The 16,883-nt window shown below is 39.7% G+C and overlaps 1 protein-coding gene across 2 annotated transcripts; it reads left to right on the forward strand.

The window, feature by feature from the left end:
- Positions 1-3,414: 3,414 nt before the first annotated feature.
- On the forward strand, positions 3,415-16,293 carry LOC104448827 (5'-3' exoribonuclease 3). Of its 2 annotated transcripts, XM_010062737.3 has the most exons (23): positions 3,415-3,905; positions 4,690-4,792; positions 4,875-4,951; positions 5,383-5,574; positions 5,846-5,965; positions 6,071-6,133; positions 6,491-6,640; positions 6,756-6,920; positions 7,732-7,809; positions 7,905-7,991; positions 9,448-9,753; positions 9,959-10,054; positions 10,533-10,628; positions 10,722-10,792; positions 11,461-11,589; positions 11,671-11,747; positions 11,843-11,883; positions 11,988-12,062; positions 12,160-12,317; positions 13,703-13,807; positions 13,903-13,978; positions 14,601-14,680; positions 14,886-16,293. In XM_010062737.3, the coding sequence occupies exons 1-23, from the start codon at positions 3,702-3,704 to the stop codon at positions 15,556-15,558; spliced, it is 3,222 nt and encodes a 1,073-aa protein (XP_010061039.1). In that variant the 5' UTR covers positions 3,415-3,701; the 3' UTR covers positions 15,559-16,293. The 2 variants fall into 2 exon arrangements, with proteins under 2 accessions (XP_010061039.1, XP_010061040.1); XM_010062738.1 differs by lacking the exon at positions 3,415-3,905 and having other exon boundaries at positions 4,694-4,792; positions 5,880-5,965.
- Positions 16,294-16,883: the final 590 nt, after the last annotated feature.

The following is a 16,883-nucleotide window of genomic DNA, read 5'->3' on the forward strand; positions in this document are numbered from 1 at the left end:
ATTTGAAGATACTTCAAAATGGTTACTAAATAGTTCAGCATTTCCCCAAGAGCTTTGAAGGTTGAAAGCCCATTAGAAATGCTGAACCAAACGCACCGAATGAGAAACAATCTTTGGTTAATGGTTTAATTTTATCGGTTTGTGGTTCGGTTCGATTCGGTTAATCGATAAAAACCAAACCAATAAAAAATATTGATTTTTAATGAGAATTGAACTGAATGGGAGAATTACCAAAAAAGTCATAAACCTATTGTAATTGTGCCAATTCAGTCATAAACTTTTTTTTTTTTTAGTCAATTTAGTTCTAAACCTTTTACAATTGTGCCAATTCGGTCCATTCGGCTAAAATTGGTCGGCCGGCGCCGATGTGGACACCGGTTGTTCGGCAAATGTTAACATGGCATTTAAAAAAAAAATTAAATTTTTTTGTCTAATATTTTTTTTTTTTAAATTTGATTTTTTTATTTCCTTTATTATTTTTTTTTCCTATCATCTTCTTCGCCTCTGGCCCGGGCGCTTGACCACTGGCGAGGGCGAGACCCCGCTAGATCTGGCGAGGTTAGCCTCGTTGGCCATTGGCGAGGGCGAGGCGGAGATCTCAGATCTGGACAGAGGGGAGGAGTTCTGGGCAAGGGAGTTCCAAATCTGCGAAGAGGGGCCGGAGAGAGGAAGAGAAACCGAGAGAAGGGGGCTAGATTCGAGCAGGAAGGAGGTGCCGTCGACGCTGCTCGAACCCCCTGATGCCATTGCTGCACCGGATCTCCGCCGTGTTGCTGTCGCCCACCAGCATCTGCTTTAGCGTAGCCCCGACACTGTCCCGGAGACAAATCCCTGCTGTCTGTCGCCATCGCAGCAGCTGACGCCATCTTGCTGACGCAACGCCGCCGTGCCGTATCCTCACTACGAACAGGTGACAAGCTGCCGCTCGACGCGTCGTCGCTGTTGTCTTCCCTCAAAACCCTATCGGTTGCCACATCTCGGTCACGATTGGCCGAGTGTACTCCGCACTTACTGCAACCGCGCCGCGTACCCCATCGCCGTTTGCTACGTCGTCGCCGCTCGGTCACTTCAAACGAGAGAGAGAGAGAGAGAGAGAGAGAGAGAGAGAGAGAGAGAGAGAGAGAGAGAGAGGGATAGTCACCCGAAGATTCTCCAGTTGAGGAGGTCACCTCACCGCTCGCTCAGAACCGTTCTCTCTCTCCGCCTCAATTCGTGCCTTGCGATTGCGCCTCCGGAGTGCGAGCGAGCTCGCGGCTTCCGATCGCCGCTGCATTGTGGATGGCGGGCGAGGTTGCCTCGCTGGCCACTAGCGAGGTCGACCCTCGCCTTGGCTGGGCAAGGCCTTGCCGAATCTAGCGAGGGCCGAGCTTGCTGATCTGGCGGGGCCTCGCCCTCGCCAGCGGCTAGCGAGGTTGACCTCGCCGGGCTCGCCTTCGACTGGTGCCGGCCGGCCAAGAGGCAAAGAAGATGATGGGAAAAGAAAAAGAATAACAAAAATCGAAAAATACTAAAAATTCGAAAAAAATATTAAAAAAAATCGATTTTTAAAAAAAAAAATGCCACGTCAGTGTTCTTCGGACGGCCATCGTCCACGTCAACGTCGGCCGGCCAATTTTGACCGGATGGACTGAATTTGCATAATTGTAAAATGTTTATGACTAAATTGGCTAAAAAAAAAAGTTTATGGCTGAATTAACACAATTACAATAGGTTTATGACTTTTTTGGTAATTCTCCCGAACCGAATACAAACTGAACCGAAAAAATCAAATTTTTTAGTTCGGTTCGGTATTCAATTTGGCTCCTGATACTCCTAGTAACAGCGACTCGTCAAATGGACGAAGTTGTTAACTAGTAGTGTGTAGTTTGATTTTTGTATGTGGAGGTTTTTGGACGTAAGAGTCTATTGATGACAGACCTTAACCCATCCCACGACTTACGTATTTTATTTTATTTTACTTGGATGTTGTATAAAGACAGCAACCACTGATATTTAGATACAATTGAAGATATGTACATTATTAAACTGGTGTGATTTCCAATATGAGATATTGTAAATATTTGATTGCACTTCCGCATGTCAATAATAAGCATGAGTCATAAATAGAAAGGGTACACGTTGCATGCGACGTTTCGGGGCATCACATCTGGATACCAACTCTCAAGTCCTATCACAGCCAAAGGTCTCTTTTCTATTATTCTCGATAGCCAAGGGGTGAATAAGAAGGAACCATTCGCCATTTCCTTTCATTTCTCTTGCAAAGTAGACCCCGTCACGAATTGGCCGCATTATGGGCCCACCCGAACCAATAGGCCCGAAGCACAAATGGGTCGGCCGGGGCAGGTCATTTCGTTCTTGGGCCCGAGCCCACGCGCGTTCACTTGGGCCAAACCATCTCATGATTTTGTTGAAACCAAGGGCCCTGTATTTGGTCCGCCCACCCTTCATCAGCTTTGTTGTTTCGTCGCCTCATTTCTCTCTTGTTTTGAATTATCCGGACAACGGAATTATTCCATCCCGCTTCCTTTCGATTCCTACCAACCACTTTACTTGTCTTGTGCAAATAGTATATCTCTTGCGTAAGAAGTTCCCAAAACTCGAAGGAGAATTAAAAAAATAAAAACAACTTCAAAAACCAAAAATCAATTTTTTTTTAATTAAGCTCACTGTTTGATGGTTAATACTTGCAAGAATTCGATTTCAAAATTTAGTGGAAATAAACACATCTTACTTGGCGGTTCTAATCAGAATCGAAATGAAAAGTCTTCTTACAAGAAATTGCAAGTCCAAGTGGCATTTGCAATTTAGGGCATGCTTATTAATGTTCTTGTTCTTTTGTTTTATTATTCTTTTGCTTCAAGAACCAAAAAAAGAACAAAAATCCATTTAATGAGATCAATTAATTTTTCTGTTATTCAAAATAGAGAAGTGATTGAGGAATAGATTTAGAATACAAATAAAAGTAGAAAAAGTAGCTTTTCGTTTTTAGGAATAATTATTAGAAATAAGTTATTTTTTATTTTCTTTATTTCTTCCTCCTTGTTGCCCCTTGCCCCTCGTCGCTGCCCCTTGCTATCCAGCCACCGCTAGCCATTGCTGATATCGAATGCTACCCATCACCGTCAATTGTCAGTTGATGGCATCAATGAAAAATTAGAAAAGAGAAAAAAACTTAAAAAATTATTAAAAAATAAAAGAAATTATATCTTACAAAAAAAATTGTAGATCATATTAAACACACTCCTCTTCTTTTTCCATCTTAAAAATGAAAATTTTATGTAGTTATCAAACATATTTTTTACTTAAAAATTATTCTGAAAAATTAAAAAAGAAATTATTTTCTAAAATAGAAGCGCTATTGAACGGAGCCCCAACCTTCAATGGATAGGAAATCGAGATCAGGGGCAGAATCGCCCACAAGTCATCAATTCCATCCTCCCTCACTTTTGCCCTAATTGGCCACGGCACGACGCGACGCCGTGTCCCGCTCGAACGTCTCCAACCTCGAGCTCCAGCTTCAACCTCCACCTCCAGCTCTTTCATAGTTTCACGTTCCCTTCCTCCCTCCCCAATCCCTCTCAATTTCTCTCTCCTAGGGTTTCCGCCCCGCCCCCCCCTCTCTCTCTCTCTCTCTTGCTTCCTCTTCTCGTCCTTCCTTCCTTCGTCCTTCGCGAGCCTCGGCTCTGCTCGGGGTTTCCGAGATGGGAGTGCCCGCGTTCTACCGGTGGTTGGCCGAGAAGTACCCGATGGTCGTGGTCGACGTCGTCGAGGAGGAGCCCGTCGTCATCGACGGGGTCCCGATCCCCGTCGACACCAGCAAGCCCAATCCCAACAGCATCGAGTTCGACAACCTCTACCTCGACATGAATGGGATCATCCACCCCTGCTTCCACCCCGAGGACAGGGTACGGGTTTTGCCGATTCTTTTCCTTCCGCAGTGATTTTCTCGTGGAATTGTTGATTTTTTTTTGCGCGGTCGGTGCCTGTATGTTGTTTCTCGATGCGCCGACCTCTCTCGGCTGGTCTTGTTTCTAGCTGGGAGATGGCGGAGCAACCGGGCGAGCAGATAGGACGTGTTTGGTATGGTCGGTACCGGGGTAGTAGGAGGGGAGAGTATTGAAAGGATGGTATTGTTGTCTCCGTCTCGACTTTTAGAATGTTATGCTTATCTAGAAGTTGGCGTCTCTGTCTTTTTGGAAATTCTACGGTGATGACTGAAATTGTGTTGGGCATCCTGAAGATCAATGGGTTTGGCAACCTAATAGCACAGTCGTCTGTGATATTTATTTGATCGCAAATCCAGCGCAACTTTCTCTCAGCTATATATTCAATGTACTCTTACAGCATGAATTGTAAACTAACTATTCTCCGCGTTAAGTAGAATTTTATGCATGTCTGAAGTTTGCATGATCCAAACTTGGGTTGGAATTAAGTTAGAAAGTGCCATGCTGAAAATTTCACATTCGTCGTTTCCTTATTGGCTGTGCAGTTGCTTATAAAATAAAGTTATTGCTAGACCTTCTCAGTGAGGGTAACTTGGCTTATTCTCCTGGTACCATCAATAAATTCAAATTAACTTATGAAGTTATTGCTTTATACCGTGTAATTTGTGGGAATCAAGTTTGCATTATCATTTGATTCTAACTCATTCAAGTAAAGATAATGACTTTGTTTTTTCACCCATTGCAGCCAGCTCCAACAACATTCAATGAGGTGTTTGAGTGCATGTTTGACTATATTGACAGACTTTTTGTGATGGTGCGACCTCGAAAATTGTTATATATGGCTATAGGTAAAAATAAACCCTTAACTTTTCTGTCCATTTACCATGTCAAAATCAAAATCGTGATCAACTGTATGTAAATGATGAATAGATGGTGTCGCACCAAGAGCAAAAATGAATCAGCAGCGGTCGAGGCGTTTTAGAGCAGCTAAAGATGCAGCAGAGGCGGTATGTGTTTACTTATATGCCAACACTCCCTGCAATTCATTTTACATTTTAAGACGATTTATGGCATGCTCTGAATGGACTTATTTAAAATGAAAATTAACTTGATTAGTTCTTATGACAATTTGCTCTTGTTACACTTATCTAAGTCTTTTATTCTTCGCATGCCAGTGCAGATATTGGTACATGATGCATCATTTCCTTTCATTTGCATGTTTATATGTTTCTTTGTTGTATTGATGCAGTTATCATGATGCATTACAAGCTTACCATGTCAGTGCATTTTGAAAATGACTGTATACAGATGTCCCAGTTTTCCGAGATATTTCTTCTACGTTGTATATGCTATGGGGAAGACAGTAATCCTGTGTGGCATATATTTGTTGTTTGCACTCAACTTTCAGCTAGTGATCTTTGCTATTTTTCTCCTGTAGGCAGCTGAAGAAGAGCGGCTAAGACAGGAATTTGAAAGTGAAGGCCGGAAGCTACCTCCCAAGAATGAATCTCAAGTTTTCGATTCAAATGTCATTACTCCTGGAACAGAATTCATGGCTGTTTTGTCAGTGGCACTGCAGTATTATATCCATCTTAGGCTAAATAATGACCCTGGGTGGAGATCTATTAAGGTAACTTTTATATGTAGGCCATTTTTTCTTGCTTAAGGTGTCAAGGTATGCCCTGTATATGTTGATGCTGTACTGAGTTGATGCCAAAAGTGTACAGTTGAGTGATTTTAGCACTTGACTATTCCAGGGATTCTATTGTTCAAGAAATGATTCACATAAGAGATAGATACTTTTTTTTTTCTTTTTTTTACTTAAGTGGAATACAATTGAAGGGGTGATGTTATGTCGGTAGTGATGTTGTAGCTTTTGCTTATTGATTCATCTTTTGAAGGTTATCCTTTCTGATGCAAATGTTCCTGGTGAAGGGGAACACAAGATCATGTCATATGTCCGTCTCCAAAGAAATCTTCCTGGATATGATCCAAATACACGGCATTGCCTGTATGGTTTGGTATGTCTCTTCCTTCAACATGATCTTCATCCCTGCAGGATATTCCTTCTGATTATAGGCCTCTGTTTGACTAATTTATGCTCCGCATTTCATTGCTTAATGCAGGATGCTGATTTAATTATGTTAGCTTTGGCCACACATGAAATTCATTTTTCGATTCTTCGAGAGGTTTGTGAACAAATTTTGCTTAACATTATCTTTTGAAATATCAACTTTTCTCCATGGTCATGCCTTGTCTACTTTGAGGAACAACTCATCTTTGGAAACACTAAATAAAACTGGATGGAGGAACATCTTAGGAGGTTGGATACATCTTCCTGTAGAGATTCTTTTGCTCAGCGTCAATGATTTTCCGGGCAGTCCATTTTATGCACACACATATCCGAGAGATATGTATGCTATATACTAGCCTGTTTGTTCTAAGAGGTCATTCAGATGTGGTTCTATCAGACTCAGACTTCTCTCGCAGCCACAAAGCAAGAGGTTGTATCACCAGTTAATAATTGCATCGTCCTTGCATTTCAGATTGTTTTCACTCCTGGTCAACAGGACAAGTGCTTCCTGTGTGGCCAAATGGGTCATTTGGCAGCAGATTGTGAGGGGAAGGCAAAGAAGAAGTCAGGAGAATTTGATGAAAAAGGTGATGATGCTGGCATTGTTAAAAAGCCATACCAGGTTAGTTGTGGGCATATTTTTTGATTATATGTGATTGAGTAGAGGATAAGTTTTGATGACCAGAGCTATCAACATATTCTGAACTTTGATTTTTTTTTTCTTTTTTGGTATACAGTTTTTGAACATTTGGACTCTCAGGGAGTATTTGGAGTATGAGTTCAGGATTCCAAATGTTCCTTTTGAAGTAGATTTTGAGCGCATCGTGGATGACTTTATCTTCATTTGCTTCTTCGTTGGCAATGATTTTTTACCTCACATGCCAACCTTGGAAATTCGCGAGGTATGCTAATGTTCTCTCTGAGGCAAGAATCGAGAGAGAGAGAATAAGCTGCTACAATACTCTGCATGTCAGATTTTTTAAAGATGATGTACCTTAATAGAGCCAAGAGTGCTGGAGTTTCCGTATGCATTTTAAGGTTCCTTGCAGCGCTATGTACTTCAGAGTTGGATGATGTTTTTAAGGTCACATAACACGCATGTTGATGTGCTCTTTGGATCTTTGGGTTACATTTTAGTGGAAAGCTAGATTTTTAAAACATCATAGGCCTCTTTACTGATTTTGAGATTCTATATAGAACTAAGACCTCTACAGCCTATGTTGAGGTAATGCAATTGCAAGGCAAGGTGGGACTAACTGTACTTGTGCGCGATTTACCATGTGTATACTACTTCCTTGCAGGTTGACATTTAGCATTTGGTGTTTTTGGCTTTTGGTTGAAGATACAGGCTGTTTATCCCCCTGATATTTGTTTGAATTTTTCTATTCAGCCTCTCATCTATTTTCTATTGAGCACTTGGTGCATTTTGATGCTTGAAGTAATGCTTAGTGTTCAATTTTTGTGATTATGCATTTACTTTCACTTATGCCAAACTGCGATGTCCTAAAAATGGGAGATTAGTTATTTGTTAACAATATAGCTTATATTGGAAATGTGTATCACTTTTAGAGGGGTGGCGGCTCTTATCTAATAAATCTTCTGACTCATAGTGTGTCGGACTGTTGTGCTCACTGAGACAATTTTTTTAGGGCGAGTTGTAAGGACATTTATGGTAAAAATGATGGCACAAACTTCTTCTGTTCCTTGTTTCAGGGTGCGATCAACTTGCTGATGGCAGTCTATAAGAAGGAATTTAGAGATTTGGGTGGATATTTGACTGATGGAAGCAAGGTATTCAATTAAATTTGTCTTAGTGGTTGATTAATTTTATTGTCACTTGCAAGGAATTTAGAGCATTTTGCCCTCCTGTTGTTTATGCTTTTCAGCCGAATCTGGGCAGGGTTGAGCATTTCATTCAGGCTGTAGGGTCATTTGAAGATAAAATTTTTCAGAAAAGAGCAAGATTGCATCAGGTTCGTATATCTATTTCTCACATCCACACGTAGTCTCGTCCAGATGATGCTTTATTTTCTGTGAAGGACTTAACTGCACCTGCCCTCTTTGTTTGTCGTGTCATATGTTTCCCGTAGATGAAGAATTCTGTTGTTGGACTGGGACTGCAAGCTGTACTTGCTTAATGCTCGTCTCTTGGGTGTTGTAATAGGTTTGAATTTATTCCATAGCTAATAATTTTGGAACTAGGGAGGATCCAACATTTAGTACTACTATAAGCATTTAAGTAGGGAGACTGAAATGCTCATATGGAAGAGAAGTTGATGATGGATCCTTTGAAAGTATGAGCACTGCTCCTGATCACTAGCTCAGTGGCTAGGAAGTTGCCTAGTTGAGGGCAATTCTGAGGAAAAGCTTATGCGCTCATGGAATGGGAGCAGGGCATGAGACAACTGGATAGATAGAGAGAAACAACGCTACATTTTAACATTTAGTGCATCTGCTTGTGTGTGAATTTTAAGGGACGAAGGAATTTCCTGATGTTATTCTCAGAAAGTGAACTCTACAACTTGGGGATGTAGACTTCTATGGGTGAAAATAGGGAAGAAGAATATGAAATTTTCTGAAAGATTTTGGAAATAATAAAAAGCTTATATAAAGCGGAGATAAAGGAGTGGTTATACATATTGTAGCTATCAGTAAAGTTTCTTCACTCGTCCTGAAGTTGTTTTCAGTTCCTATTGTTGTTAAGGTGAAATTTTGATGTTTTTGGTTGGGATTTAAGTATGAAGCAATAGAGGAAAGTAAGCAGAAGAGTACAAAAAATTAAGTATAGGCTTCCTTCCATTGGAATTAACATTTAGCGTGGAACTGTGGATGGAAGAATTTTTTCCGAAAAAAAAAAAAATGGAGATTGAAAGGATGTGGGTTGCGTTGGAAGTTTGCGTTGTTTGGAAGAGAGATATAAGAAGAGCTGACAGTCAGAGCATTAGTGTTTTTTTTTTTTTTTTTTTGGGCCCTCATATATCTTTTACCCTAATATTAGATAGGTGTTATAAGTATTGCATCTTGAACTTACATAATTATGGCAATTTGATAGTTATTATCTTCCTCAGCGCACTTATCTTCATTTTCTTTCCAGCCACTTCCCTTTGTCCAAAAATTCAAAGAAAATTTACAGTATCACTCACTATTTTATCTTTTCAAATTCTCTGCTTTTACCTTGTCCTGTTTAACTTTTGTCCCAGCATAGTTATTAGGAGATGCTGGTGTTAGATGCTTTTTGAAGTAGAGGACATGATTGCCATAATCAGAGGAACGGCAATCTTGCATTTAGTCATTCTCAGCTCTTGCTTAGTGGCTTTTGTAGTTTATAGTTGTCCTGCTTCATGTTAAATGAATCATGCGCATCAGATGCTATATTATCTATTGGTTGAATTAAATCTTTGCTTTCCTCCTCTATGACCTTTGTCTCAGCGGCAATCAGAAAGGATAAAGCGTGATAAGGCTCAAAAAAAAAGAGGCGATGATGCCGCACCTCAAGTCGAACCTGAGTCTTTGGTTCCAGTTTCTCGATTTCAGGGTTCCCGTCTTGCTTCAGGTCCTTCGCCCTCTCCCTATGAGCAACAAGGAACTGAGTCTCGGAGCCAGGTTGACGCTAGAAACAAAAGGAAGTGGACTGCAGATGATAATACAACTTCACAGGCACATAAGGTTGCACGTTTGTCTTCAGGGGCAACAATAGGTGCAGCCATTGTTGAAGCAGAAAATAGTCCTGAAGAGGTAGCTTTCTTCTTTCTGAGAAGCACCCCAATGTTAATTACTACTACCTACTTTTTTTTTTTTTTTTTTAAAGCAGTTAAAAATGCCAGTTTCCATAAATGGCTCTCGCTATATTGTTTGGGCACACCTGTCTTATGTGCTGGCTTGGGTTTAGTCAAGACATTTTTAACATAGTTATGTCTCACAACCTTTTTTTATCTTTCAGGTGTATGAGAATAAGGAAGAATTGAAGGCAAAGCTTAAGGAATTACTACGTGAGAAGTCTGATGCTTTTAATTCTGCAAACCCGGAAGAAGACAAGGTGCCTATATACTTGTTGACATCATAGTATGCTGTTAGTGTCCTAGCAAACCATTTATACAGCCAAAATGCGTAGCAGAAGTTTTTTAATTTATGAAGCATTTGACTGGAATAAAACTTATCTAGATATAAGTCCATATGAAAAAGCTTTTCTAGATTTAAACCTGCTCACAGCAGAAGTGGCAAGTTAAGAAACCTAAAATGACTGTTTGTTCTCTGTAGTCAATGTTCAATTAGGAAACTTGGATATATGCATTGGAAGCTTGATATGGCCTATGTACATTTTCTTTTACGCATAGAAGTTCTGCTTAAAGTATGGCTACGATGGCAATCAAAATGTATAAATTATCGTCAATGTTGCGATTTCAAAACTTGGAGATGGATTGCAAGCCAAACACAATGTGTTCAATGTGCTCTATTTCATTCGATCTCCTTTTGTTTTTCTACTGTTTCTTACAGTTATTTTTCTTGATCATCAGATCAAATTGGGAACACCAGGGTGGAAAGAAAGATATTATGAAGAAAAATTTTCTGCAAGGAGTCCAGAAGAACTTGAAGCAATCAGGAGAGATGTTGTGAGTAAAAGAGTATTGTAGTAGTTTTTTGTTCAGTATCTTTTGCATTTTACCGTTAGTGTTCATTTTTACTCTTTTGTATCGTCTGGTTAGGTTTTGAAGTACACAGAAGGCTTATGTTGGGTAATGCACTATTACTACGAGGGAGTTTCTTCTTGGCAGTGGTAAGTTTCATCATTAAAATATGATAGTAGTCATTCTTTTTTAGCTTGAATAGCTTTTAGAGGCTCGTGGTACTTTTTATGTCTAGCACTTGATTGTCGCTTGTGTGTGATTTTTTTTTTTTCCAAGAAGCTCGTGCGCTGGTTAGTATGTGTTCCATCAACTTTATAATTGGCTAAAGAGTCTATCAGATGATTTTATGTCATAAAATAAAGTCTTTGGTTTTAAATTCAAGGCCAGTGATTTGGAAGGATCTTATCACTTGGTATATTGAGAAACTGTTCTTCAATAGTCTTGTTAAAGACATCTCGTTTGATGTTTGTCTTCTCAGGGATTGCCTACTTTCCTTTCCGACTACTTTGATTTTATTAGAACATTCACATGCTATTGTATATGTCAGTAGTTTTTGAGGACTCTACTATAGAGTAAAGTCATATAATATATATCCTTGGTATTTTAAAATAATAATCAGGACTTCTTTGAGGGCCTCTCTGCCAGCTGTTGTAATGTCTGAAAGATTTTTTTTTTTAATTACCAGTCAAGTTAATTTAGCGCAAATGATTACAGAACTGTTGTGAAATTTGTTTCTATGAATGGGTTAAATATTATATGGACAGCTAATCGATATGTCTGAGTAATGATTTGTTTCTTTGGTGGTTCTTTATTTTAGGTTCTATCCATATCATTATGCGCCCTTTGCTTCTGATTTAAAGGAGCTTGGTCAGCTGGATATAAGCTTTGAGCTAGGTTCTCCTTTCAAACCTTTCAATCAGCTACTTGGTGTTTTCCCAGCTGCAAGGTGTGGCAATTGTTATTTATTCATCTTTTTATTTGTAAACAGAATGAACGCAAAACTTAATGGGAATACAATTTCTTGCAGTTCCCATGCCCTTCCAGAGCAGTACAGGAAGTTAATGACTGATCCAAATTCACCCATCTTCGATTTCTATCCTATTGGTAGTTGTTCTTCTTCTTGTTTAGAAGAACCTTAGACTATGTTTTCGATTTGGCCTGGTGTATTTATCTGCTATACCTTGTGCTTTGTGCTACAGATTTTGAAGTTGATATGAATGGAAAACGCTACTCTTGGCAGGTTCTCCCCTTTTTCATTGCATTTTTCAACTCCCAAATGTAACTCTTTAAACTTCATATTCAAGCAAGCAGATGTTGACCGTATAACTTCATGTTCCTCTGAAGGGTATTGCCAAATTGCCTTTTATAGACGAAGTTCGACTTCTTGCAGAAGTTGAGAAAATTGAACATACTTTAACGGTATGTAACACATTTAAAAATTTTTCAAGTACTATATCTCTGGACAATTCTGGGCTGATCACCTGCTGAGAGATGATGAGCTACCAATATTTTGCAGGAGGAGGAAGCACGAAGAAATAGTGTGATGTTTGACATGCTATTTGTGTCATCATCTCATCCTCTCTCGGTTTGCATATACTCTTTGGACAACCGCTGTAAACAGTTGATGGACAAAGACCGGGCTGAAATCAAGGAGCAACTTAAACCTGAGTTGAGGTTTGTGTTGAAAATAATTTAACTTATGAAATTGCCAGGCCAGTGAGTACGAATTTTGCTGGTGATATATTCCATTTGTTAAGAGTTGCGGGTAAGGACATATACAGAATGGATGCCTTTATCTTGGGAGGGGGTGTTAGTGGTTTTATTTACATGTGGGAAATGTGCTGAGAAACATATGTGGATATTCATCACAAATGAATTTCTAGCCTCCCTCCATCTCTGGTTATAGGGTTGCCATCAATTTTCCTCATTTCATCTTTCTTTTTTATTTAAGTTGCTTTTTAGATCATGGAATATTCAGAGTAGTCTAGGGATAATTGCGGTGATGCGTTGATTGTAACTTAAACAGGTTAGGTATTGGGGTCTAAATCCAAATTCTCTCTCTGTTCTTGTGCATTTGTCGTGTACTAGAATATCTTTTATAATAAAATGCATTTTTAATTGTCACAAATGAAATCTTTCTTATTCCCAGTTCATTTTATTGAGAAATATTGATACTTTAGACTTCCAAGACTTTTGGCAATCACACAAGTATACCTTGTTATAATTAGCCGGAACATGTACCCTGACAACATCTAACCACATTAGAAGAGAAATTTGAAGATGTAGATCTGTCTCACCAAGAATCTTGCTTGTGCCTTGTGGTTGCAAGACAACAGTCTACAATGACATCGACATGCTGTTGTATAGAGTTCACGGACTTCCTAAATAAATAGCAAGTACCTTGATGGGGAAAAAAGTAACTACTAATGACTTATAAGTTTTCATTACTGAGGTCTATTGAAGGTTATTTTTACTCTTTCAAATGTCACTATTCTTGCAATTTGATTTGTATTTAACGCAAAATATTGAAAACCTTTCCACTTGTACAGATAAGGACATTTAGTATTACCTTTATTTTTGATAGAATTTTAGAAAATAAAAACATTTTTTTCCGATTCAATTTTTTGGAGGGCGAGTGAAAAGTAGGATAAAGTTCTTAAGTGTAGGCAACAGCCCTAAATAAGTGGAAAAGCAGGATGGTAGAATGATACTTTGGTAAAAGATTGCGTAGCAATGTTTGACAGTCATCATAAATAGTGTTATCTGGTCATGTCCAGTACTTTTTTTATTTTTTATTTTTTATTTTTGGGTAATTGAAACAAATAGTACTGTCCACTTTCAACTTCAAAGGTAAATATTATGCCTGTGTGATGATTACCTGGATTTTTATACTGGTAAGAATATTGTCTGATTCTGAGGTGTCAAGCAATCTGCCTGCTCTTGAATTCTTTTGAATTTTTGGATGACTAAAGAGTCATGTGCTTGTATGATCTTTCTCGTATATAGATTCTAAAATTTGTTTTTATTCATTAGTCTGAACTTTTTAGAGCTACATGCAGTGGCGGGATGAATGGCTACATTTCACCTTGCGCTGGAGATCCATGTCCTCCTTTTTTCAGATCTCCTGTAGCTGGCATGGAAGATATCATGAACAATGAAGTCTTGTAAGCTATGGAGAACTTAGTACAATCTGAGGTGAACCTTACCTGGGCATAGATGAGCAAATTATTAATTTTGTTGTGTTTCTTTGCTGTTTCAGATGCGTCATATACAGACTCCCAGATGCGCACAAACATATAACAAGACCACCTGCAGGCGTTGTCTTTCCCAAGAAGGTACATTCACAGAGTTTCAACTTGTGAAAGTCAATGAAATCTTCGCAATGATCAAAAGACTTGCTTAATTTCAATCCTTTATAAGTACATTCTTGGTGATTGTACATGATATTCTGGGGATGTTACATTGACAACTGTTGACCTTTATGCTCTTTTGGAGGCTGCTTGCAAAGGCAGGCATACAGTGTGTATGCACAAAGGATATTTGGTCTGGCAGTGAGAAGTGAGGAGACAATTTGATCTATCGACATTTTTTGTCTTTTGGTCACCATAACTTATAGGAGAGAATATGTAGTTGAATTTAGTAATTAGTCACGACAGTGCTTAATGTTGTTTTCTTTCAACGAATGGTGCTTTTGTGATGCAACATGACAATGTAAATACACTAAGGATTATGCAACAATCAGGTAACTTATTGCTTGCTTTGGGTTTGTCATTTAGTTTTGTGATTGGGTTCTTGATTCAGTTCGTACTTTTTCTTGCTGCTTCGATGGAACAAGTTTCTGTGGAAACACTGAAGGGAATGCTCAACACTTTTGTGTAAATTGACTAAATGATAATGGACATTTTTTGTCAACAAGCCCATAACCTGATCTGAGCACTAATTTTGCCTTCCTTTCAGATTGTGCAATTGGAGGATGTCAAACCTGCTCCTACTTTGTGGCACGAGGATTCTGGAAGGAGGCCTTGGGAGAATGGGAGGTATTTAGTGATTTCCGATGCATATCATATGAACAAGCTATTGAGCTTTAATTTTTTGGTGCCATTAACTTTGTTGACCTTCTTTGACTGTGTGTGGTGCATCACATAATTGCACTTCTAGATTAGCAGCAAAAAAAAGAAAAAAAGAAAAACGTACTTTAGTGGTATTAACACCTTGTAATCATACTTTTCTTGACATCGCCAGCAACTCAAACACGGCTTACCAGAGGCAAAATCCCCCTGGCACAATGTCTGGGCGGCAGCTAGGAGACGCAGCACATCGGCTTGTTGTCAACAGTTTACAGTATAAAGCAGTGGATGCTAATGGTTATGCCAATTATGGGCATGCTCCGCCTCCATACCCGGGCCCACTTTCATGGCACCAAGAACAGTTCGTAGCGGCTCCACCTAGGAGCGCACTACATCCCCCGGGCTTCCACCAGCACCCAAATGCGACAAGTTCAAGAGATTCCCATGATTATGGTCACGGTCGACCCCACTCTCGACCAACAGCTCACCCTCGCGGTCATGAAAGAAACAACTCATCAGCATCTCTGGGCAATGGGTCTCATTCTAGGCATGCAAACTATCCACGTGGACAGTATAATGGTCCATCCAGGTACTCCCCTGGACCTATCCAGCGGCCTCCCAATGTGAGTGGTTCTTATCAATATCAAGAGCCCTATAATAGTCACCATAGTTCCCATGTACAAGGAGGTCCTCCCGCTCAAGCCCAATGGCGTGGAGGCTGGACTCCTCGAGGAAATTATAACCATCCCAGAGGCTATATGGGCCCACAACAATCAAGCAACCCTTACTCTGCGCTAGACAGAAGAGGTGATCGGCAGCCACCTCCGCCAGGTTATGGCCGCCGGTAGAATTTTTTTCCTGTGAATTGTGGTCGTAGGTTTATTGCTTTAGGTGAGAGAATGTTGTACAATAGTCTGTTTTTTAAGTGTTTAATAGCTGTATCAATTTTTTTCTTCTGCTCTACCTAGTTGGCGTAGCTATGGGTTCTTTTCTGCCTGATTAGAAGAACATTTTTATTTTTCTGTTTTTTAAAAGTGGCAGCTGCCATTATGCCAATAAAATCAAGCATTCAATGGCATTTGGTAGCCTCGATTCATGTTTTTCTTTACATCTTTGTGTCGCATTCTCTCAAGTTGCAATATTCCCAGAAATGTGAGGAGGAGGTTTTTGGTGAAAGTGAGGTTGTAGTGTAGTTATGGTCCCGAGCGAACGAACAATGAACAAGGAATTTACGAGGATGGTGCACCGAGTTCTAATAATTTGGGGAAGTTGATCTTCCACTCCAACGATGAGGAGTCTTGAGTACCTGGATTTTGCCTCTGCGTGAGCCTTACGTGTTAGAGATGAAGTTATATTTATGGGTAGACAGCATCTTTGTTCCTCTACTCACAGTTTTATTTGTATGGTTGAATCTATTTTATTCATGCTGTTCTTTTATTGTGCTTAGCTTTTGGCCTTGGATTTGCGGCCGTGTACCATAGAAAGATTTAAACTTTCCAGTCTGCAGCTGCTTATGCACATCTTGTGATGGTCAGCTGGATGGATTCTGTATTTGAAGCATAATCTCATCGGTTGTTTATTTATTTTCCCTCTGCTCAAGCGGTGTTTCAGTTAAGACTATAAAAGGCTATAACAATTTACTAGTTAAAAGTTTCCTTAACGTCGCACGCGTGCATCTGCAGGGTGTATGGATGGTTGGGGTCAACGGTATGACATTTACAAATGAGCCAGTTTTATGCAGGATGCACTAAGATTTCCTCTTTGCAGGCGTCCAATTGTGGTGTCTGGTTTCATGCGCACGATTTGAGGTGACCTCAGAGAATGTGCTATTGTTATGATTCGAACTTGGCTTATAAGTGAAAAATACGAATGCACTGGTCATCGTTTCTGAACATGATTAAACTGGTCTTCTTGAATTTAATCTCTTCGTACTTGTCAGTTTCTCGACCTCAAGACTGTTTTACAGACAGCCGCTTCTAACGTGTAATTATTCCTAAATACATGTAGAAGTTCGGTTGTCCGGATTGACCATAATACAAGAATAAATAGAATAAAACTCAGGTTTCGTGTCGGGAGACATCACTACTAGAATCAGATGCGACACCAGCCCCATCACTTTCAAGAACAAGAAAGATTCAACCAACTTGAGCCGGACCTGAAAGTCTGCATTTTG

Source organism: Eucalyptus grandis, chromosome 6 (assembly GCF_016545825.1).
Source record: "Eucalyptus grandis isolate ANBG69807.140 chromosome 6, ASM1654582v1, whole genome shotgun sequence".
In the NCBI taxonomy this organism is placed as follows: domain Eukaryota; kingdom Viridiplantae; phylum Streptophyta; class Magnoliopsida; order Myrtales; family Myrtaceae; genus Eucalyptus; species Eucalyptus grandis.

Bases quoted from the DNA above. Each gene is read 5' to 3' on its own strand.
- LOC104448827 (XM_010062737.3), top strand. From the start codon at position 3,702: ATGGGAGTGCCCGCGTTCTACCGGTGGTTGGCCGAGAAGTACCCGATG. The intron at 7,810-7,904 runs GTATTCAATTAA...TATGCTTTTCAG, and splicing joins ATTTGACTGATGGAAGCAAG to CCGAATCTGGGCAGGGTTGA. The intron at 9,754-9,958 runs GTAGCTTTCTTC...TTTATCTTTCAG, and splicing joins CAGAAAATAGTCCTGAAGAG to GTGTATGAGAATAAGGAAGA.